Raw genomic sequence first — 22,608 nt, forward strand, 5'->3', positions numbered from 1 at the left:
GGCCAGCCTAATCTACAGAGTTCCAGGACAGTCAGGACTGTCACACAGAGAAACCCTGTCTTTAAAAAACTAAAAAAGTAGAACTACCATAAAAGAATAACGCCGCCCCTGGACATGCGCACACCCAGCAGAGCTGAGCCGCCCCTGGACATGCGCACACCCAGCAGAGCTGAGCTGCTCCTGGACATGCGCACACCCAGCAGAGCTGAGCAACCACACCATCTGCATGGCTACTGCGGGGCCTGTACTGGAACAGTCCTGTCACCACAGGAAAGGGGTTAAAGAGTATGTGGAGTAGGTGTAGTGTAGACAATTTAATAGAGCCAAAAAGGATGAAATTCTATCATTTGCTAGAAAATGGATAGATGCCAGAGAAGCATCAAATTAAACAAAATAAATCAGATTCATAAAGATATGTTTTCTCTCACATGTGGAGCCTAAAGAGAGAGTGTGTGTGTGTTTGTGGGAAGGGGGTAGAACTAAGTAGGAAGAGAATGAATCCTAGGAACAGGACAGGAGAGAGTTTCAAGGGTGAATATGGTCAAAGTACATACATAATACAATGAATAAAATGGCATGATGAAGCCTGTTACTTCACACACACAAATATACACTAATAAAATATTTGCCCGTATAGTTTCCATTTTAGTTGGGAAGATGGCAACCCACGCATTCTCCACTCATCCGCGTCCACAGTCCACGGACGCCTCAGAACTAATGAGTGGAAATGCAGGTGAGAGAACAAAGTCTCATGTAGCCCAAGCTAGTCCTGAACTCACTACACAGCCAACACTGGCTTCTTATTCCTGATCCTCCTGCCTCCTCCTCCCATGTGCTAGGATTATAGGCGCACCACACTGACGAGAAACGTGTTTTCTGCATGTAAAATTCAGATATGTAGACAAACAAAATATTTGAAAATTATTATATAAAAAATTATAAATATATAAAATTAAACTAAATTGCATTATAGATTTGAATATAGTACCTAATTTTTTTTTTAAAAAAAAAAGCCTAATAAGGGGGTCTGGAGAGATGGCTCAGCAGTTAAGAGCACTGGCTGCTCTTCCAAAAGGCCTGAATTTGATTCCCGCACCCACACAATGAATCATAATCATCTATAAGTCGAGTTCTAGGGGATCCAAGGGCCCCTTCTGGCCTCCTCAGGTGCCAGACAACCACGTAATACACAGACACACATATAGACAAAATATCCCTATACATAAAATAAAAAATAAAAACTAAGAGAAAGCAAAGTATCTATTTATCAGACTGTCCCCAGGAAATAAGTCCTAAGGTCCCCGATACACACACCGTGAACAGAGAGAGAATGACTATTCCCAACTTTCACTCTTTGCGCTTGATCCTGACAGCATCTCACCAATGTCCGACAAGGTGACCATCTCACTGTACAAATACTAACTCTGACTCCCACCACCATCACACGGGTACATGCTTCACAGAGCTCATAGTCAAAATTTAAAATAACCTCATAGAGAACAATTACAAAGCTAAAGCATTAAAAAAATAAGTATACTGTGGAAAATATAAAAATGTCGTTTATTTCCCTTATTTACTAAATGATTAACTATAAAGATCCAATTTTGCCTTGCAGTTTAAGGAGTTCCTTTTTTGCCATATTTATTTTTATAGTCAAATGCTAAATCCAGCTCCTTATGCACTTTATTCCATGCGACTGTAGACTCTGTGTCTAGGGACATCTCCCTCACGGTCCTGAGGCTCAGGGATACAGACGGCCACCATCTTCATATGTTCGAGTAATAGCGATCACGGTTCTGAAAGTCCCTGTGAGCGTATTTGGCGTACGTCTTAGTATGGGGGATCCTGCCAAAAGGCTCACGGTCGTTGAAACAGGACTCAAAAACGTCATCCACAGCCTTCTGGGCCTCTTCTCTGCTGATGTTCCGCACAGCCACAATTGAAAGAACAGCCCTGCCCCGCACACAAGTCTATAGAAAGGAGAGAGTGTTGTCACTGGTGTGGAAATTCAATCATACGATACAACTACAGACTACCTACACTAAGATTCATTTCTCCAGGGCTGGAGAGATGGCTCAGCAGGTAAGAGCACTGGCTGCTCTTCCAGAGGATCCAGGTTCAATCCCAGCACCCACATGGCAGCTCACAACTGTCTGTACCTCTAGGCCTAGGGGATCTGACACCTTCTCACAGACATACATGCAGGCAAAACACAAATGCACATAAAATAAAAATTAAAAAAATCATTTCTTCTCCTGTTCTCTTATTAACTTTTGCCATTCTAAAAATTAATATAACATTAATAACTCTAACTCTCAAACCATGGAACATGTTAGTTCAATATAAACCCATTCAGACATAACTAAGACCTCCATTTTCTTATTCTGGGAGGAATATAACCAGATTTAATCCTCTGAACATCCTCTGCCAAACAATAATTCCCAATCACAAAATCACAAAAAAAGTCTGTAGACAAAGTCTTAACTGATCTTGTTTAAGGGGCCTGGAGATGACTCTCTCGGTTAAGAGAGCTGCCTGTTGTTCCTGAGGTTCCCAGCAGCCATGGTGGGCAACTCACAAACACCTGTAGCTCCAGCTCTGGGAACCTGATGCCCTCTTCTGGCTTCCTCGGGCACCTACACTCATGTGTGATAGCACCCAGGCTCTGAACTGACTTTTGTTTAAAGTCAGTGATTCCCCCGCCTCCCCCAGACACGGTTTCTCTGTGTAGCTTTGGAGCCTGTGCCTGTCCTGGAACTTGCTCTGTAGACCCAGGCTGGTCTAAAACTCACAGAGATCCACCTGCCTCTGCCTCTGGGATTAAATGCATACAGCACCACCACCCAGCTAAAATCAGTGATTCTTATCTGAGTTCTCCCTGAAGGATTCCAGAACCTTTGCAAAACGTTTTCTCAAGTGTACCTGGCAAACCAGGTGGAGAACCACTTAGGTAAATGATTCCCTCAAAAAACTCTAGATTAGAGGTTTAGGCACACGGAAATTGACTTGATTAGAGGTATATCATTTGTGTAACAATAAAAGAAGCTTTTGCGAAGCCACCAGCAGTCAGCCCATGGGGACTGACCCCCCTGGTGCTTTTGTTAAACCGAATTACATTCTGGAGTGACCCTCTTTCTTCAGCTGACCCTCGAGACACAGGCCACGACAACACGCACACACAACTAAAAGGAAAACACATCTTTTAAAAAATAAACTATTCCTCACCCCCACACCCCTCTCCTCACTTTTCAGCTGACTGGTGACAGATTCGCTGTTTATCCCGAGGAAGCGGGAAACCACTCAGACTACAAACTTGAAAACGCCTTCATCCAGGCAGAAAGAAAATTCAAACAGTCTCTGCATAGGCCTCACCTTTGCTATGAGAATAACCTACTTATTATCTTGAATTTGTCAATCCTGAAACTTAACATGTTTTAAGAAATATAAGACCCTGCCGTTTCAATTCTCAGAGAGCTTTCAAAACATTTTTTTCTCTATTCTCCAAACTATAGTTCAAAAGAATTGGTTGAGTGTTTCCCTCCATAAATGACAATCAGAAGCAGGCATGGCGGCACATTCCTCTAAAGTCAACACTCAGGAGACAAAGGCGTGAGGACCAAGAGTTCCAGGCCAGTTTAGACGCCATATCACACATAAATTAAAGGCCAGGTGTGGTGACACCCAGCGGCACTCCCAGCAGCTGGAGGCTGAGGCAGGAACAAAGCCAGCAACCCTCACTCAGGGAGCAATAAATAAAAAATAAACGGTGATTCTGATGACAGTCAGCAACAACCTGTTTCCCCAGTGTGCATGGTCAGCACACTCAAGCTGGAAATGCTTGCCCACCAAAGGACAGCCAGAGGTGCACAGTGAGACCCTGACCCAAAAACAAAAACAAAACAAAAAATCCAGATGTCAAAGAGTCAGAATATCCAATGAGAGATGACAATTAAGATTTACTCCTGTGGGTAAATGAGAAATACAGGGAAAGGGAAGGTGCTTTTAACTAGGGAGTGAAAGAGAAATGAATATAGAAAGGGAAAAGAGCAATAAAGCTGTCTTTAGTAGTCAGAAAGAATTGCCGGGTGGTGGTGGCGCACACCTTTAATCCCAGCACTTGGGAGGCAGAGGCAGGATTATCTCTGAGTTCGAGGCCAGCCTGATCTACAAGAACTAGTTCCAGAACAGGCTCCAAAACTACAGAGAAACCTTGTCTCAAAAAAAGAAAAAAAAAATGTCCCAAGGAATCATACCTAAAATCTATCTACCTAAAATTATCTCTAGCATGTGTCTGTGTCTATATATATAATTTAAATAAAATTTTCCCATCTGGGCTGACAGTGCTCCTGCCCCCAAGAGCCAAAGACCATCTAGCACAAACCCAACACCAAGCATCCTTTTGAGCTGGCTAATTTTATATCAACTTGACACAGGCTAGAGTCACCTGAGAGGGAGCCCCAATTGAGAAAATGCCCCCATGATGTTGAGTGGTACCTAAGCCTGTGAAGCATTCTCCTAATTAGTGATTTAGTGGGAAAGCCCAGTCCATCGTGAGAGGTGCCAGCCCTGGGCTGGTGGTCCCAGGTTCTATAGGAAAGCAGGCTGAGCAAGCCATGGGGAGCAAGCCAGTAAGCAGCACCCTTCCATGGCCTCTGCATCAGCTCCTGCCTCCAGGTTCCTGCCCTGCTTGAGTTCCTGTCCTGACTTCCTTCCGTGATGGACAACAATGTGACAGTGTAGGTCAAACAAACCCTGTCCTCCTCATCTTGCTTTTGGTCATGGTGTTTTGTCACAGCAATAGGAACCCTGACTAGGACAAATCGGTACTGCTGGGACAGACCTGACCATATTTGTGGAAGGACTGTCAAAGGCTTTGGAACTTTGGCCTAGAAGAGCAACTGAGGTTGGGAGCACAGTGGGCAATTCTGTGAGACTTTAGAGGAGTGTTGAAAGCAACGCAGACAACGGAGGCTAAGACTCTACCAGGCCATTTCTGCGAAGAACCTCTGGTCGGCTGGGGCTGAAGAGTCAGCTGTGATTAAGAAGAGACCAGCATCACTGAGGTGAAATCTTCAGGGAAGTATTTCCTCAGAGTTTGCACATGCAAGCTGTGTGCAGAGGAGGCCAAGACCAGGGTTGTACTTGTGTTGGCAGCCAAACTTGGCCGTGTAAGGGTCACCCTTACACAGAAGTAGTGGTTTTGAAGGCACGGAGAGCAGCTGAGCCTCGGCACTGTGAGAGGCCAGGAGAGCCCACAGATGAAGATGCAGACAGAGCAGCAGTGGAGACCCCAGGGCTGGGGGCTTCGTGGATAAAAGCTGAGGCTTTGCTCCATGAAGGCAACGCAAATGAGGTTATTGGTCAAAGTGCATCCCAGTTGCAGCAGAAGATGCCAGCCTTTTGGAGCCTGTGCCACGGGAGGACTAAGAACAGCAGCAGTGGGTGTACCAGTTCTGGATGAGCCTGAAGACGAGCTGTGTGCTGCAGAGGGCAGAGCTGGAGAAGCGAGCCAAGCCCTTGGAGCAGCCCAGAAGACTGTAACTGACCCAGACATCAGTCACGAGTTAATGACACTATTGGGGTGTGCTCACTTCCAACTGTTGGGAGCTTTGTTCAGATTCTGACTGTGCCCTGGTTTTTCTTCTTCTTCTTTTTTTTTTTTTTTGTTTCGTTTTGTTTTGTTTTTCGAGACAGGGTTTCTCTGTGGCTTTGGAGCCTGTCCTGGAACTAGCTCTGTAGACCAGGCTGGTCTCAAACTTACAGAGATCTGCCTACCTCTGCCTCCCAAGTGCTGGGATTAAAGGCGTGCGCCACCATCGCCTGGCCCTGGTTCTTTCTTCTTGAGGTAAGAAAGTAATTAACTTATTTTTTAGCTTATTGGAGCCCACAGTTGAGAAACTTTGAATTTTTAAAATAAATTGTAGATTTTAAAAGAGATTTTGAGTTTTTATAGACACTGAACCCTTGGTTTTGTTTTGTTTTGTTTTTCATGACAGGGTCTCTCTATGCAGCCCTAGCTGTCCTGAAACTTGCTCTGTAGACCAGGTTGGCCTCGAACTCTGGGATCCACTTGCCTCTGCCTCCTGAGTGCTAGGATTAAAGATGTGTACCACCAATGTCTAGTCAAAAATTGAACTTTGAAAGTATTTTAACTGTGAAGACTGAGGCCTTCACGTCTATAATGTGTTCCTTCTTGTGATGTTTATTAATCTGAGATCTTCACGATGAACCAAAAAAAAAAAAGGGGGAAGGTTATGTCTTAAAGTATGTGTGTCAAGTTCACAAGGGTCAATGATGTAGGTATATATACAACCAACTGCAGGGCCGCTAGGATATAAGTTCACAAGGGTCAATGATGTAGGTATATACACAACCAACTGCAGGGCCGCTAGGATATAAGCAAGCAGGATAGGATTTCACTTACAGTCTCTTCACATCACCATTTGAAAGAATCCCAGAGTTGGAGCTGGAGAGACGGCTCAGTAGCTAAGGGCACGTGCTGTTCTTGCAGAGACCTGGGTCTGGTTCCCAGCACTCGCATGGCGGCTCACAACCGTCTGTGACCCCACTTTCCAGGAGATCTGATGCTTCCTCCTGACCGCCACAGGCACCATGCACACACATGGTGTGCTCACATACATGCAGATAAAACACTCATACACCTAAAATAAAATAAAGTCTTTGTCTTTTTTTAAATGCTGCAGAACTCTCTTCTCGGGCAGTCACATGGCTGACCCATGACTATGACACAGAACGAACATCCAGCAGCTTACACAGTGCAGCAGCTGCTTTGCTCTTCAGGTAGGTAGCTCTTGATACTAAGTGTATTCCTTGCTTTTGATGTTCATTGCTGTTTTGCTTCCATGTGTGTCTGTAGCCAGGGCTACAGACAGGTGTGAGCTGCCATGTGGGTGCTGGGAATTGAACCCGGGTCCTGCGGAAGAACAGGCAGTGCGCTCAGCCGCTGAGCCATCTCTCCAGCCCCGTGTATTTCCTTTCTTTACTGACAGCTTCCACTCCTGGCCCTCATGAGGGTCAGTGAGTCCTCAGGTGTGTTTACCTGGTGGTGTCGTCTTAATCCAAAACGTAACCTGAAGATTTCATTCAGGAGTGAGCAGTCTCCGCTGAGGCTTGCAGCTCGAATCTGTCACAAACACAGAGGGCACGTGAGAGGCAAGGGGGCTCTGTCTATGCACAGCCAGCAAACACTTAAAACTGGGAAAGAGCAGAAAATCAGCATGTGTTTCTGAGACCCCAGCACATCTGAAACTTTCTTCTAAATCACTTCTTTTTGTTTGTTTGTTTGTTTGTTTGGTTTTGGTTTTTCAGGACAAGGTTTCTCTGTGTAGCTTTAGAGCCTGTTCTGGAACTCGCTCTGTAGACCAGGTTGGCCTCGAACTCACAGAGATCCGCCTGCCTCTGCCTCCCGAGTGCATTAAAGTGGGATTAAAGGCGTGCGCCACCGCCGCCCAGCTCTAAATCATTTCTTTAAACATCTGCTGGCAAAGGCAGAATCCCAAGGGCGAGCTGCAGCAATCAGAGGCACTGTGGTAGGGGAGTTCAGTCGCTCACCAAAGGGAATTTTCTAAACATTCCCTGGAGCCTCACAGTCAAACAGTTTCTTCTGGAAAAAGGAGTCAGAGAGGTGGACCTCACAGTTAAAGTTCATGGTCTCTAGAAGATACAAACACTTCTAGAAGTTACCAAAGGGACTTCAAGAAAACATTTTCCAAAGAAGGTGACCGAAACTAGCATGTGATGCTGTCCACAGCCCAAACCTGAGACACTCTCAGACTGCCTCCAGCTCTGGGAGTCTCCTCCAGGCCCTTGGCTGTGTGTGAGATGTCACACAATACAAAACTGTAGTGATATTTCATTTGTATTTTAATAAATACAGCTTGCCTGAAGACCAGAGAGTAAAACAGCCCCACCGGTCAGCCCTACAGACCAGGCAGTGGTAACACACACCTTCAATCCCAGGAGTCACACTAGTTGCCATAGAAACCGGGTGGTGCGTGCCTTTAATCCCAATGGTGCATGCCCTTAATCCCAGCCCTGGCAAGGATTATAAAATGGGAGGAGACAGCTCTCAGACGCAGTCTCATTCTGAGATTTCTGGAGGCAGGATCACCATTTCAGACTGAAGTCGAGGTAAAAAATCAGTGGCTAGCTGCTTTGCTTTTCTGACCTTCAGGTTGAACCCCAATCGTGCATCACAAAACACAAAGAATAAAGAGCACCCTACTAGAGTTAGCACACAGTTTCTGATTTCTGATGTTAACAGAAATTTTTTGATCTGTAAATTCCTTAATTTCTCACTAGAATGTGCTCTTCAAAGGCTGAAATTCAAGACAAAATACGTGTCTCCCCAGGAGCACACTGACTTCTGAGAGCAGCCCAAGCCCACTCGGGATAAGTGTCCTTTCACACTGCACTGCTGAGGCTGATGCTCTCCTCCTGAGCAAACAATGGCTTGGCCTACGAAACACAGCAAGCTAGTTAAGAACTCCAAACAACTGTTTCACTTTGCACAAACAGCAGACACGGATAGTAAGTATCTCCCTCTATGAACCGCCGTGAAGGACTGGGCACGTGACGCTGCGGCAGATTGCTTACCCAGCATGCACTGGGCTCTGGGCTCTGCCCCAGCACTGTAAAAGCAAATCCAAGGCTGGGAACATAGTTCAGTTAACAGAATTTGACTAGCATGCAAGAGGCACTGGATTCAAATCCCAGAACAATAAAAATTAATATTTTTTAAATCCATACAATCATGACATTTAGCCCTCAGTGTACCCTAAGAAAAGTGGTTTATTAGGATTTATTATGGTTTAAATCAATTGTTACTTTTAATAGGTCTTGAAGATAACATTTATAGCAATTCTAAGAAAAGACCATGTTAAAGTCACAACAGCAAGAAAAGGAATATGCTTAAAGAGTTGCATCTGAATAAAGAGCTCAGTGTTCTGGAGGAAAATAAATGTCTTCTACAATGAAACTCACCTCTGAGCATGCCAAATGTCTGACATCCGTAAACCAGTGGACATGAGCCCGACAATGATCGAAGGCGTGAATGAGCTCGTGGGTAACAACTCTGCTCATGTGAGCCTGATTTCGGATATTATTCTGGCACAAAACAATCTAGGGACATGAAAACAAAGAAGGTCGCTCACTTCTGAAATATGCTACTTCTGCAGACCCCACTTTTTCTCTTGCATGGCACCTACAGGAAGCCTCTGCTCACACTTCTCCTCACAACCCCTCAAGTCCCAGGTCTGGTGACTAACCCCTCCCTCTCTCGCTAGGCCACGCCAGCACTCCAGTTAGGGATGTATTCAAATATTGCACCCCCTGAGCTGACCACACCAGTTCATCTAGGATGCCACAGCTCTGTGGGTCTAAGAATCAGCTTTGGGAAGAAACAGGCATATTTAAATCACAGCTCCAGGCATTGAGCAAATTTCTTCGTATATATTCTTTTTCAATTTTTTAGAGAGTAATATGGACATAAGCGTAAGTGGCCCCAGAGACCAGAAAAGGACCGTATAGGCCCTAGAGCTGAGGTTACTGGTGACTTGAACCACCCAACAAGAGCGCTGAGATGGGAACTCTGAAAGAGCCCTAAGTGTTCCTCCTGATCCCTGAGCAAGTTTCTTAGCCTCTCTGTGCCTCAGTTTCCCCAACTGTAAAAAAGAACAGTTAGCAGAGAACTGGGAACACAACATACGTGAGAACATATGTAAAGTACTTCTTGACTGAACAGTAGCTGACACCACTTCCATGTAGCTAGAATGAGGAAAAATTCCTCAGAAAGACTGTCAGAAAAGAGAACAAAAGGCCAGCGGCGTGCTAAGTAGGACTCTGTAAGAATAAGGAAGATGCCAAGCGGGGTGGTGGTGATGCACACATTTGATCCCAATACTCAGGAGGCAGAGAAGGCAGAGCTCTGTGAGTTCAAGGCCAGCCAGATCAGAGGGAGTTCTAGGACAGGCTCCAAAACTACACAGAGAAACCCTGCCTCAAAAAAGAAAAAAGAATAAGGATAAGATAAGAGTCCCAATCAAGACAGTCGCATTTACCACATTCTTGACATTCAGTAGGTACCAGATACTTAATATGCATGCATCCAACATAAACTTACTCAACTAATATTCATCAAGATCTAATAAGCAACATATAATCTACTAATGGAGAGAGAAATTAATAAGTATTTACCAAAATGATTTTTTAAATATTTTATTTATTTATTTATTATGTATACAGTGTTCTGTCTGTGTGTATGTCTGCAGGCCAGAAGAGGGCACCAGACCCCCTCACAGATGGTTGTGAGCCACCATGTGGTTGCTGGGAATTGAACTCAGGACCTTTGGAAGAGCAGGCAATGCTCTTAACCACTGAGCCATCTCTCCAACCCCTACCAAAATGATTTTAAAAACTGGTCCTGAGCAAACACAATGAGGACGCCAGGTGCTGTGGAATGTGAGTTGCAGATGTGTTACATCTGCTTTCCTGTGGGACATTTGCTTAATAATACAAAGATGTGTTACATTCTTTATGTTGCATTTGTTCTGTGAAGCTGAAGGAGCAGAACAAACTCCATTTCGAGAAAGAACCTCAATTTAGGCAGGGCCTAACTAGGGGGTGTTGAATGCAGCCCAGCAAAATCATAAACATTCCCAAGAAACTGTGCCAGCCCTGGTCAAAGTGACCCCACTAGGGTGTCCAAACAGCATCTGCTTACATCTGCTTGCTTCAGATGTCCTTGTAGGTATCTGACTAACCACTATTTTGAATTCTTGTCTGCCGACAGTTGCTGTTTTGAAATTCCCCTATACCCTAACCAACAAACTCAAAGGTTGTATACTTTTACCCAAATCCTGAAATGCCAAGGTTTGGGCCACCCTGATTGCAGTTTTCCCTTTAAAATCCCTTACCCTGAGGGCTTGCAGCCGTCCCCCCCCCCCCCCCCCCCCCCCCCCGCACGTCCTGTGTCGGTGTGTTGGATGACAGTCAATAAACCCCAGTGTGTTTGCATCGGATACCAGCTCGTTTGGGGTTTCCATCTGACATAGGCACAACACAGCTGTGCTATTTTGCCTGTCTAAAACACCTGATGGTCTAATAAAGAGCTGAACGGCCAATAGCCAGGCAGGAGAAAGGATAGGTAGGGCTGGCAGAGCGAATAAACAGAAGTCTGGGAAGAGGAGATGGAGGACCAAGAAAAGGAGGAGAGGAGGATTCAGGGGCAGCCACCCAGCTACACAGCCAGTCGCAGAGGAAGAAGTAAAGAAAGGTGTATAGAAATAGGGAAAAATAAAAGCCCAGAGGCAAAAGGTAGTTGGGATAATTAGTTAAGAAAACCTGCAAGAAACAAGCCAAGCTAAACCCAGGTATTCTGAAGTAAGAATAACCCTCCGTGTAATTCACTTGGGAGCTGGGTGGCGGGCCCCCAAAGAGCAAACAGTAAAAGAGTATTTAAAAAAAAAAAAAAAAAAAAAAAGCAGCCAGGCCTGATCTGGAGAGCTGGGATAGGCTTCTCTGTGGCAGGAATGTTTAAACTTCGACCTATGGTGTTGGGGATGTAACTCAGCTGGTAGAGTGCTTGCCTAGCATGTCCCAGGCCCTGGGTTCTATCACCCAGCATTGTTCAAACGATGCGTGGCAGACCAGGCGTGGCAGGCCAGGCGTGGCAGGCCAGGCGTGGCAGGCCAGGCGTGTCATCCCACCAGTCAGGAGGTAGAAGCAGAAGGATCAGAAGTTCATAGTCATCCTCAACTATACACTGAGCTCAGGCCAGCCTGAGCTAGAGAGTGTCTGAAAAATAAATAAACAGACAAACAGGGCTGGAAAGACAGCTCAGTGGTTAAGAGCACTGGCTACTCTTCCACAGGACCCAAGTTTAATTCCCAGCACCCACATGGTAGCTCACAACCATCTGGAACCCCCGTTTCCCTCAGGCTTAGTGGGCCACCAGTCACACATATGGGGTATAGACATATATACAGTCAAAACAGCCATGCAGATAAAATAAAAATGAGAACTTACACTTGAAAGAGAGCAGGGGAGTTTGGAGGGAGGGAAGGGAATGGGGAAATGATGAAAGTAAATTCTAATCCCCAAAACAATGTTTTAAATTATTTAAATAAAAAAAAATATTTTAAGAGCTAATCAAGACCTGACCTAATAAATGAGTGGGAGTTAAATTTAAATAGAAAGAAGGAAGGGGGCACCATACTCAAGGGGAGAAGAAGGGCTGGAAGAACAGAACGGACAGAAGCCGAAAGCAGGGCTGAGCAAAGACGCAGATAGGGGCCACAGAACTGAGCTAGGCTGGTGACGCAGGCCGAGGCCAAGTCACACAACCCTTGTTTGCATTCTGGCAGTGGTGAGAAGCCTCTGAAGGGAGTGTTGAAACAGGGGCATGCTCTTCTGTTTACCCTCAAGACTGCAGCCAGAAGAGTAAGTGAGAGATGACCACAGCTGGGCTCAGAGAAACTTGATGGAGGCCATGGGGTACCCTCGGCCAGACGCAGAAGGTAGGAGCTGAAAGATAATTTAGAGGAAAACTGAACAAAATCTAGTGACGAATTGAAGATGAGGAAGGAACCAGAAGTATCTAGAAATTTCTGGCTTAAACGGTAGAAATAGCTACTGAGAGTGTAAAACCAAGTGGAGCATTGTGAAAAATAAATAAACAGACAAACAGGGCTGGAAAGACATGGGAGATGGAGGCAGGAGGATGAGGAAGGTACAGAGTCTCAGCAACATCAAAACCAGCCTGGGCCTCATCTACATCGAAACCAGCCTGGGCTACATCAAGTCCTGTCTAAAAAAACAGTCCCAGCGACATGGAGACCAGCCTGGGCTACATCAGGCCCTGTCTAAAAAAACAGTCCCAGCTACATGGAGACCAGCCTGGGCTACATCAAGTCCTGTCTAAAAAAACAGTCCCAGCTACATGGAGACCAGCCTGGGCTACATCAGGCCCTGTCTAAAAAAACAGTCCCAGCTACATGGAGACCAGCCTGGGCTACATCAAGTCCTGTCTAAAAAAACAGTCCCAGCTACATGGAGACCAGCCTGGGCTACATCAAGTCCTGTCTAAAAAAACAGTCCCAGCTACATGGAGACCAGCCTGGGCTACATCAAGTCCTGTCTAAAAAAACAGTCCCAGCTACATGGAGACCAGCCTGGGCTACATCAGGCCCTGTCAAAAAAAAAAAAAAAAAAAAAGCAGAAGTGGTGGGGAAAGAAACCCAGGATAGGGCCAAGACAGGGGACAGTAAAAATCACGAATCTAAACTTGGACATAACGAGCCCAAGGAATCCTGAAGACACTCCAAGCAGAAGTGCCAAATGAGATCTGAATACACAGGTGACCAATCAACACAGAACTCTCACCTAAAAGAGGAATACAACCCCTGGGCAGAGCACGGAGGAAGAGAAAGGGCTGAAGATCAACATTTAAGGGCTGGAAGGGACATCAGTGAAGAAAAGTACACAGGAGAATGTGCACGAAACTGCATGGCAGTGTTACCAGCCAACATTCTGCAGACTCCATGCCCCGGTGGGTCTCCTCAGACACTTGAATCTTGAGAAGCTTGTAAATGTCACCAGCAGAGAATATTTACATCAGCACCGCACACACCTACAAGGCTGGAAGCAGTATTACTAGACAGGCTAAGCTCTAATGAGGACACACAGTGGAGGAGCAGACAGCGGTGATGTCGGCGGAGAGGGCACACAGCAGCATGGAAACCCTCCCAATGGCGAGCCAAAGAAGGAACTCACGGGAGACTATCTACTGAAGAGCTCACAGTTCACACAAGCACACACTGAGTCCACAACGTATTCTGTACAACTCAAGGTAGTCTATGCATGAAACAACAGCAAGGATCCAAACAACGCAATAGTGGACTGCATGTGTGGGCGGGAGAACTCGGAAGAGCAGGGGATAATGCCCACAGTCAGGATAAGGGATGAGTCAAGAGAACCACACAGTATCTGAAGTCCTGAGAATATTGTACTCCTCAGAAGTTTCCCTTATTGAAAGTAAACACATAGGTTTTCCAGTTTCTTGGATAAATAAAAGACTTCATAATAAAAAGTCCAATTTAAGACAGGATGGAATAGTGAACGGCTGTGTTTAACACCGCCGAGAGCTGAGAGTTTAAAATGTTCACGCTATTTTTTTTTCCTGAGACAGCATCTCTAGTCCAACTGCCCTCGAGCTTCCTGTATAGCCGAGGATGGCCTTGAACTTCTGACCCTCTGCCTCCCCCTCCAGAGTGATGGAATTACAGGTGTGCACCACCAAGCATGGATTACGCAGTGTTCGGGATGAGCCTGGGGTCCACATGTCAGGCAAGGCCTTGACCAACTGAGCTACGGCCCCAGCTCCCTAACGCTCACTCTACTTAGCCACTGCAGGCAGTGGGCAAACTTATCAGGAGCCACTGAGAGCTGCCAGTGTTGTGGTTACCAATTTACCAGTGAGGAAACCAAGAATAAGATAATATTGTGTGGCTGAAGCCCACAGCTAATGCGCGGAAGGACCAGGATTCCGACCCTAACTCTAAAGCCCACAGTGCTCACCCATATTGCCGTAGACAGTTATGAAAAGCCAAATACACAGGAAATTCTCCAGGAGAAAGCGCTGAAGTGGAGTTAAACGTAGATAAGATTCTCAAATTGGAAAAGCTGCCTGCAGTACCTTCAATGACCTCCATCCTGTCACCTAATCCCACATGCCGCCTCCAATGCTCCGTGGAAACCCCCCAGTGACTCACAACTCATAATAAAATCGAATGCTCAGCTAACTGAATTCTCAGCGCCATTCTAGAAGATAGACGCGGTTGTTATCTATAACACGAAAACTCCTCCTCCTCCATTCACTCCTTAGCTCGCATGGGAACCTCAGCATTCACCGCTGCCTAGTGCACCACGCACATTTGCTTCCGGTTCTACAGCCCTTCTTTCTCCAGCTCTGCCACACTGCAAGCCATTCCCAGTGTCCTCTGCCTGTGCAGAGACTTCGTGTCGTCTAGCTGAGTCTGTTAGCTTTCAACCAACACGTCACTGTCCTGTCGTGGTGACCACCTGCCCTAGTTTGGACCTTGACTCTCCTCCACAGGCCCAGGAATTTTTCTTTTTCTTTTTGAAATGTCTCTGTGTGTTTTGTCTACACACATGTCTGTGCACCACCACATGCCTGCCTGCAGGGGCCAGAAGAGGGTGCTGGGTCCCCTGGACCTAGAGTTATGATGGTTGTGAGCTGCCAAGTGGGTGCTGGGCACTGAACCTTGTCCTGTCGAAAGCAGCCAGCGCTCTTAATCGCTCTATTCTGCCCCAAAGGATTGGTTGGTTATCCTACGTACAAGTGGGGCCCAGTGAAGGAAATTAAGTCACTGGGTAAGAGGGGGCTATGGCGACCTTGATGCCGGTGGATATAGCCCCACCATGAAGTATTGACTTGACACACACCACAAAGACAGTGGGGTCAAGTGACCACGGCTGACTCCATGAACCGAAATAACCCATTCCTCCGTATTAAGTTCAGTTTCTCAGAGTCTTGTTACAGGAACAGGAAGTTACCACACTGATCCTAACCTGCTTCAAAGTTCCTGTTTAAGGAGTTCCTGTCTTATCTCCTTTGGAAGAGTACCACGCCCTGAGAGTTAAGACTGATCTGTTTTGTTTTTTTTTTTAAGTCCTTGGCAAAGTCTACCAAACCAGGCTCAGCACGCGAAATCAGCGAGTATCTGCTGGGAGGAGAGGGAAGAAGAAGATTGGGCAAAGAGACCACCCACCTGAGACGCTGAGGCATCGAACCCTCCGCTGACGTTTCCGTCACAGTCCTCGCAGGAGAAGTGTCTCCCTTTGTTAACAGGGCTGGAATGGAGAGATGTGAGCAGCGTGTGTGAAGGAAGCAGGCCTGGTCCACACAGCACAGCCCTCCCGGCACTAACGCCTGCAGAACCCTGGCAAACAGTCGGGTCTCAGCCTTCTCGCCTGTAGGCGAGAAGAGATCGCCTCTGCAGATTCCACCCTACTTCACAGTCTATAATGTCCATCAAGGAGTCGGTCACCTGACGAGGACCACACCGGAAATGAGCCAGGACAAAGGCCAGCCTGGAGGACATGCAGCCTGCCACCGTGGACAGAGAAGGCTGTGTCCAAAGTGAGAAATTCCAAGGATGAGAGCTCTGCGGTATTAGCTCTGGGAGCTCCAGAAGATATAGTGACATTTCGGAAAAGACCTGACTTACCAACCTGAGTGTTTCATAGCATCAAGGAGAACTTTGACGTACGGGTCTACAAAGACAGAAAGAAGTATGGCATTAGAAAATGCAGCCCAAAAAAAGCATCTAAATCACAGACATCATACCAAAATGGCGCCTACAGAAGAGGCTGGCTTCATTTAAAGGACTCAACACTGGATCACAGCACATATTGGAAGACCAGGGGAGTCTTGCGCCACAGTCAGAAAAACAAAACTAGCACAGCGCTGAGATTTGAGGACTTGTAGATTTTGCCTACACTGTTCTCCGTGGCAACATCAGGCCCCACACTGAGGACCACATCCCAAATGGGGCATTCCAAGAAAAAGACATGCCAACCAGTCTGGCACCTGGAAGAGTGTGAGTCTGTGGTTAATGAGGGGGCAGGGGGGTTAGGGATCGAGCCCCAGGCAGAGCCTCACCTAGCAAGTGCAAGGCCTTCAGTTCAGTCCTCACCTCTGGGGAGGAGGGAAGAGAAGAGAGGGAGGGAGGAAAGTAGAGAGGGGAGGGAGGGGTTAGGAGCACTTGCTGCTCTTGCAGAGAGGACCTGGGTTCAGTTCCCAGTATCCACATGTGGCTTACAGTCCTGAACGCCAGGAACACAGGTGGTGCACAGACATACATGCAGGCAATCATACATACAAAACAATCATACATATAAAATAAACCTTAAAAAAATTAAAGAAAAGAGTAAGGGACTGGAGAGAGGGCTCCATGGTTAAGAGTACTGGCTGCTCTTGCAGAGGGCCTGGGTTCAATTCCTGGCACCCACACCTGTCTGTAACTCCAGTTCCAAGGGACCTGACACCCATGGCAAAATACCAATACACATAAAATAAAAATAAATTTTAAAACATTGTTTTAAAAGGAAGAGAGTAAAATCTTTGATCAGTTGACTATTAAATTATGACCAATTCTGCTTTGAAACCTTATTTGGGACAAATACATTTAACTCTTATTTCCCTAAATAGATCTGAAGTAGACAGGCAATCTATGCGGATGCAAAGGAGCAAGGCTCTAGAGCAGGGTCCCTGGGACTGGTGAGAATTTGCTGGGTTTGAACCAGCCTGCTAGACCCGTGGCAATGATTAACGTTTTAGAAGTCATGGGCCTCTTTGAGAACACGATGAAGCTGGGAGCTTTCTCCCTAGCAAAACGCACTTAGGTGCATAAATAAACACGGGGTTTTTCAAGAGTTTCTACTCTAGCATTTTCCTCTGTCCCTACTGCAATGAAAGAAGCTTAAAGAATCCCCACCCCCCTCACCAGGGAAGGGCGCACAGCCAAAAGTAAACCGCCTATTAATGGAGTTCTTTCCAGCTCTCCTCGCCGTCACCCTACAGCCCTTGCCGCTGCGTAACTTACATAAGAAACTAGTGAGTGTGACCCAAAAGGGCGGACTCCTAGCGCGTGCGTTCACAAGCAAGAGTGGTGCGGGAGGCCCACGCAGCTCTGAGACTGCAGTGGAGCCCCGGGATCAGTGGGGTCCCCGCCCTTCCTCGCCCCAGGTCCGATGCCACCCCCGACCCCAGAGCCCAGGTCATTGCCCCTACTCGTCTCTAGCGTCTTCTGGAGCATGAGCGGGCAGCTCTGGTCCCGGGTAAAGAAGCCGGAGAGGAAGCCCTCCTGGGGCTTCCCGTGAGCCGGCGGCTCGGGCGAGCCCCGGCCGGAGTCGCGTCGCTGCAGCAGCGGCTCCCCCGCCGCTGGGCCTGGCCCGCCACCGCCCGGAGCCCCAGCCATGCGGCCCGCAGGCCTGGGCGCCTCCTCCTGCTCGTTCCCTTCAGCCGACCCGGTACACCGCTTCCGCTGCCGAGCGAGCCCTCAACCCCCCGGCACCGGAGAGTCGCGGCTTGCAGCTCGGGGCGGGCTTCGGTGGGCGTGGTTTGGTGGGCGTGGTCCGGTGAGCGGGGGTGGGGGGGGCTCCTGGCCACCAGGTCAGTGCTACTGTCTCTTGACGTGGTTGGCCTGTCTTCTCAGCCTTCCTGCTGCCTTCTGGACTGCTAAGGTGGCCACCCCGTCCTGCATGTAACCTTCTTCCCGCCAATGCAGACCGCTAAAGTCCTTTCTGCTGCGCGCTCTCTCTGCCATCTTCCCTTCCCTGACCTCTGCTGTTTCTCTCATTCCCACTACCTGCTCAGACCCAGTTTAAGGCTGTATTTTCAGAAACGCTTGGAAACAATAAAGACTGATTAGTCACATCAAAATCTAGCTCATCGGGACCCATCCTTCAACCCCACTCTCTTGCCAGCACAAATAACTGATAAGATAAATAGTTTAATTCTACCTCAATTCACACTGTGGTGTCAGTCTCGGAGGCTTTTTCCTCGGTACCCATGATCAGGCCCCAGATCAAGCCTATCTACTCCCCAGGGAATTGCCAGCACCATTACTCAAAGTTAATGTTGTCTGGTCTGCAGTTCAAAGCGTTTTGTACAAGTTAGTGCATGATGACAGACTTCCATGTTTAATGCGCATGTGTGTGCACGTGTGCGCGCGCGTTTGTGTGCCTGTGTATGTGCGTGTGTGCGCATCTGTGTGTGCGCATGTGCCTGTGTGTGCGTGTGTGCGCATGTGCCTGTGTGTGTGTGTGTGCCTATGTGTTTGTGCACCTGTTTGTGTGCCTGTGTGTGTGTGCGTGTGTGTGTGCCTGTGTTTCTTTCCCCACTAAATTATTCAACTCGGCTCACACATTTATTCAGCACCTGCTACCATGAGCCACGCAGGACGGTAGGGTCTGAGAAAACAAAGACAAATAAGAAAATCACTGAAAAAAAAAAAAGGAAAAAAAAAAAGAAAATCACTGAAGTTGAACCACAGCATATGTTTTATGTAGGAAAAATACCTAAGAAAAACCGGCGTACAAGGCCTCAGGAATTATGAACAGCACTTAGATGTCGCAGGTATTTAGTGAACATGAGCTGAGGGGAAGCAGAGGGCATTCACTCATTTGCAATATTATACAACTATGAGCACCTGTACTTACAGACTAATAAAGCTATAAGCCAAAAATTAGATTGTTTATATTGAGCTCCATTTATGTACATTATTTCCGATCCTCATTACAACCTTGCAAAATATTATCAGCCCTAATTTGCAGATAGAGGTGAGCTTGGCAAAGCTAAATAACTGATCCAGCTACAGAAGAAAGCTGAGGATGTAACTTAGTTGAAAGACGGCTTGCTTGATATGTAGGAGTCCTGGGTTCTATCCCCTGCACCACATATACGCAGACGTGGTAGCAAAATGTGCCTGTAATATCAGGAGGCAGGGACAGGAGGATCAGGAGTTCAATATCATCCTCGGCTACCCAGCAAGGAGAAAGCCAGCCTGGGATACATGAGACCACATCTTAAGAAACAAGCAAGTTAGAATAAGGCTGGAGAAATGGCTCAGCAGTTGAGAGCAATTGCTGTTGCAGAGGTCCTGGGTTCGGTTCCCAGCACCTACACAGTAACTTATGTCCATGACTCCAGTTCCAGAGGATCCAACACCCTCATCTGACCTCTCTGGGAACAAGGCACACACGTGATACACATAGATGCATGGAGATAAAACACACATACACATAAGGCATAAATCTAAGCAGAATTTTAATTAGAAAAGGGAAGCAGACACCTGTGGAGACTGTCATTAAAATTGTGCTCGGTTAGTTTAGAACACTAGCAGAAAGCTAACAGACCTGGCAAGGTCTAGAGCAGACCACACACTGTGTCCTGGTTTGCTTCTCTAGTGTTGTAATCACTGACGAAGAAACAACTTCAAAAGGAAAGGGCTTACTCTCCTCTCGGGTTATAGGAAGTGGGGCGGGAACTGGAGGAAGGAAGGAAAGCAGAGACCGTGAGGAGCCCTGCTTCCTGGTCTCCCCATAGCCTCAGTCTGTCCAGCCGTCTTTCTTTGCTGTCATTTTGTTTTGTCCTGTTCTATTTTGTGGCAGAGTCTCACTACGTCAACCAGGCTGGCCTCTAACTCAGAGATCCGCCTGCCTTGGCCTCTCCCACCCCGCTTCTGGGATTAAAGGTGTGTGTGTCACTAGACCCAGGCCTCAGCCTCTTTTCTTATATAACCCAGGACCACCTGGCCAGGGTGGGACCACCCATGGTGGACTGGCCCCTCTCACATCAAACATTGGTCAACAGACTCGCCTGCAGGTCGATCTGATGAAGGCATTTCCTCCACTGAGTTCTTTCTTCTCAGATAAATTGAGTTGTGTCAGGTGGACAGCAAAACTAGCCAGCATACCTAAATAAATGTCTAACATATTACTCAGCTACATGAGTAACCAATGCAACATTATTCCAGAAAACATTTCTCAATATTCACTTCTGAAAGAAGAGAAAATTAAAATTATACCAAAATATCAGTCTCGTCTAAGTATTAGATTCTTCGATTTACATTCTCCTGAATTTTCTTCCTATGAATGGGTGGGGGGATGCGTGTGTGTGTGTGTGTGTGTGTGTATACACTTGAGAGTTTGAGTGTACATGTGGAGGTCCAAGGTCAATCACAGGTGTCCACACCACCGCACCCAGCTTTAGATGGGCTCTGGGGATTCAAACTCAGGTCCTCCTGAGTGTGCCAGAGTTCTTTACCCACTGAGCCACACCCCAGCCCCCAAACTTCCTTAATGTCCTACAGTAAGCATGCACATTACCCTAATAATCACGAAGATTAACTTTCAGAGGTTGAGCAGGCTTTCAGTGCCACGTGTATAACTTCACATACACTGTCCTGCAGGGGAGAAGGGAAAAGCCATCCTGTGAGACCTGGGGACATTTAGACAAGTTCTAAGGTGAAAATACCACGAAGAGCAAGAGGGTCATGTATGCCATCAGATGGCACTCGCGTTTCAGAAGGCACTGGCGGTTCTCTGTGAGTGTAGACCTCTTGTTTGATTGCTTTTTAAAACAGGGTTTCTCTGTGTGGCTTTGGCTGTCCTGGAACTCACTCTCTAGACCAGGCTGGCTTTAAACTCACAGAGATCTCCCTGCCTCTACCTCCCTGAGTGCTGGGATCAAAGGAGTGTGCCACCACGGCCCATCGAGTCTACACCTTTAATCCCAGAATTCAGGAAGCAGGACCAAGCCAGCCAAGGCTACATACAGCCTGTCTCAGGAAGGAAAGAAGAAGGGAGGGAGGGAGGGAAAAAGAAAGGAAAAAGGAAACAAGAATGGGTCTTTTACATTATAAATAGCACATTTTATTCTGTCCTGAATTTTTATTTACTAACTGCTTTAAAAGAAGACCCCCTTCAAAGTGACAAACCACAGTGATTGTCTCTGTGCAGACAGGACCTGGGGTGGGGGGGGTTATTCTATGCTTGCTTTCATTTTCTAAAGCAAAAATAAATAAATTTTATGGAGAATCACAGTTGTTAAATCTCAGTAACGAAAGATGCCACATATAAATTTAAGCGTTTATAACCTTTTTCTTCTTATTCATTGGAATTTGAGGTAGTAGGATCCATTGGAACTTGAGTTACAGTTGTGACAGTTGTGAGCTGCCTTGTGGGTGCCGGGAATCGAACCCACTGGAAGAGCAGCCAGTGTTCTTAACCACTGAGCCATCTCTCCAGCCTTGCGTTTGTAACTTTTTATGATTTATTTCTGCTTTATAATTGACAAGTAAAAATCATATTTATGGCGTACAGCAATTATTTACACTGTAGAACACCGAGTCACGTTACATATATTCTTCTGTTTTAGGGAGTCGGGTGTTTGGTCGGATTTTTATTTGGGACTTTTATTTTTTTTATTTTAACCTGCGGGTTATAGAGATGGCTCAGTGGTTAAGAGCACTTACTGCTCTTAGAGGACCCAGGTTCGATTCCCAGAATCCACACAGTGGTTCGCAACAGTCTGTAATCCCGCTGTCTGGGGAATCTGACGCCCTCTTCTGGCCTCTTCGGACACTGCACGCACTACTGCATATTCATACACATAAAGTAACCTTAAAAAAAAAAAAACACCTGAGTATTGATCCCAGGCCTCCGCACGCTATGCAAGCGCTCTTCCATTGAGTTACCACTCCCTGTTTTCACGTGTTTCGAGATAAGATGTCACACTGGTCTAGCCGGGTCTCATACCACTGGGATCAGGGTATCACCAAGCCACGCCCCTCGCAGTTGCTCAGTAGCTAACGTTTGATGCATTTATTCAGCGTCAACAAAAATTCGGCGAAAATGTATCATTTCCTTAGATCACGAATGCATCCGGAGGTCGGGTACGAAAACAATTGACGCCTAGTGGCGCAAGGACCCGCCACGCTCCGTCCCTTAAACCGCGTACCAGGATTCACTTCCGGAAGAAGTCTGCCCACAGTCCCAGCACCG

General features: G+C 46.8%; 1 protein-coding gene across 3 annotated transcripts; it reads right to left on the minus strand.

Annotated features, from left to right (window-relative positions):
• Positions 1-1,543: 1,543 nt before the first annotated feature.
• On the minus strand, positions 1,544-18,171 carry Atp23 (ATP23 metallopeptidase and ATP synthase assembly factor homolog). 3 transcript variants are annotated; one of them, XM_041669265.1, is made up of 6 exons: positions 17,834-18,168; positions 16,269-16,314; positions 15,810-15,891; positions 9,004-9,141; positions 7,061-7,144; positions 1,544-1,970 (listed from the first exon to the last, which is right to left on the minus strand). In XM_041669265.1, exons 1-6 carry the CDS (start codon positions 18,018-18,020, stop codon positions 1,767-1,769), a joined length of 741 nt encoding a protein of 246 aa, XP_041525199.1. In that variant the 5' UTR covers positions 18,021-18,168; the 3' UTR covers positions 1,544-1,766. The 3 variants fall into 3 exon arrangements, with proteins under 3 accessions (XP_041525199.1, XP_041525190.1, XP_041525210.1); XM_041669256.1 differs by having other exon boundaries at positions 16,273-16,314; positions 17,834-17,936; XM_041669276.1 differs by lacking the exon at positions 9,004-9,141 and having other exon boundaries at positions 17,834-18,171.
• Between the last annotated feature and the right edge of the window lie 4,437 nt (positions 18,172-22,608).

Source organism: Microtus oregoni, unplaced genomic scaffold, assembly GCF_018167655.1.
Source record: "Microtus oregoni isolate MIOR12 unplaced genomic scaffold, Mior012 000001F_ref0000356, whole genome shotgun sequence".
Lineage (NCBI taxonomy): Eukaryota > Metazoa > Chordata > Mammalia > Rodentia > Cricetidae > Microtus > Microtus oregoni.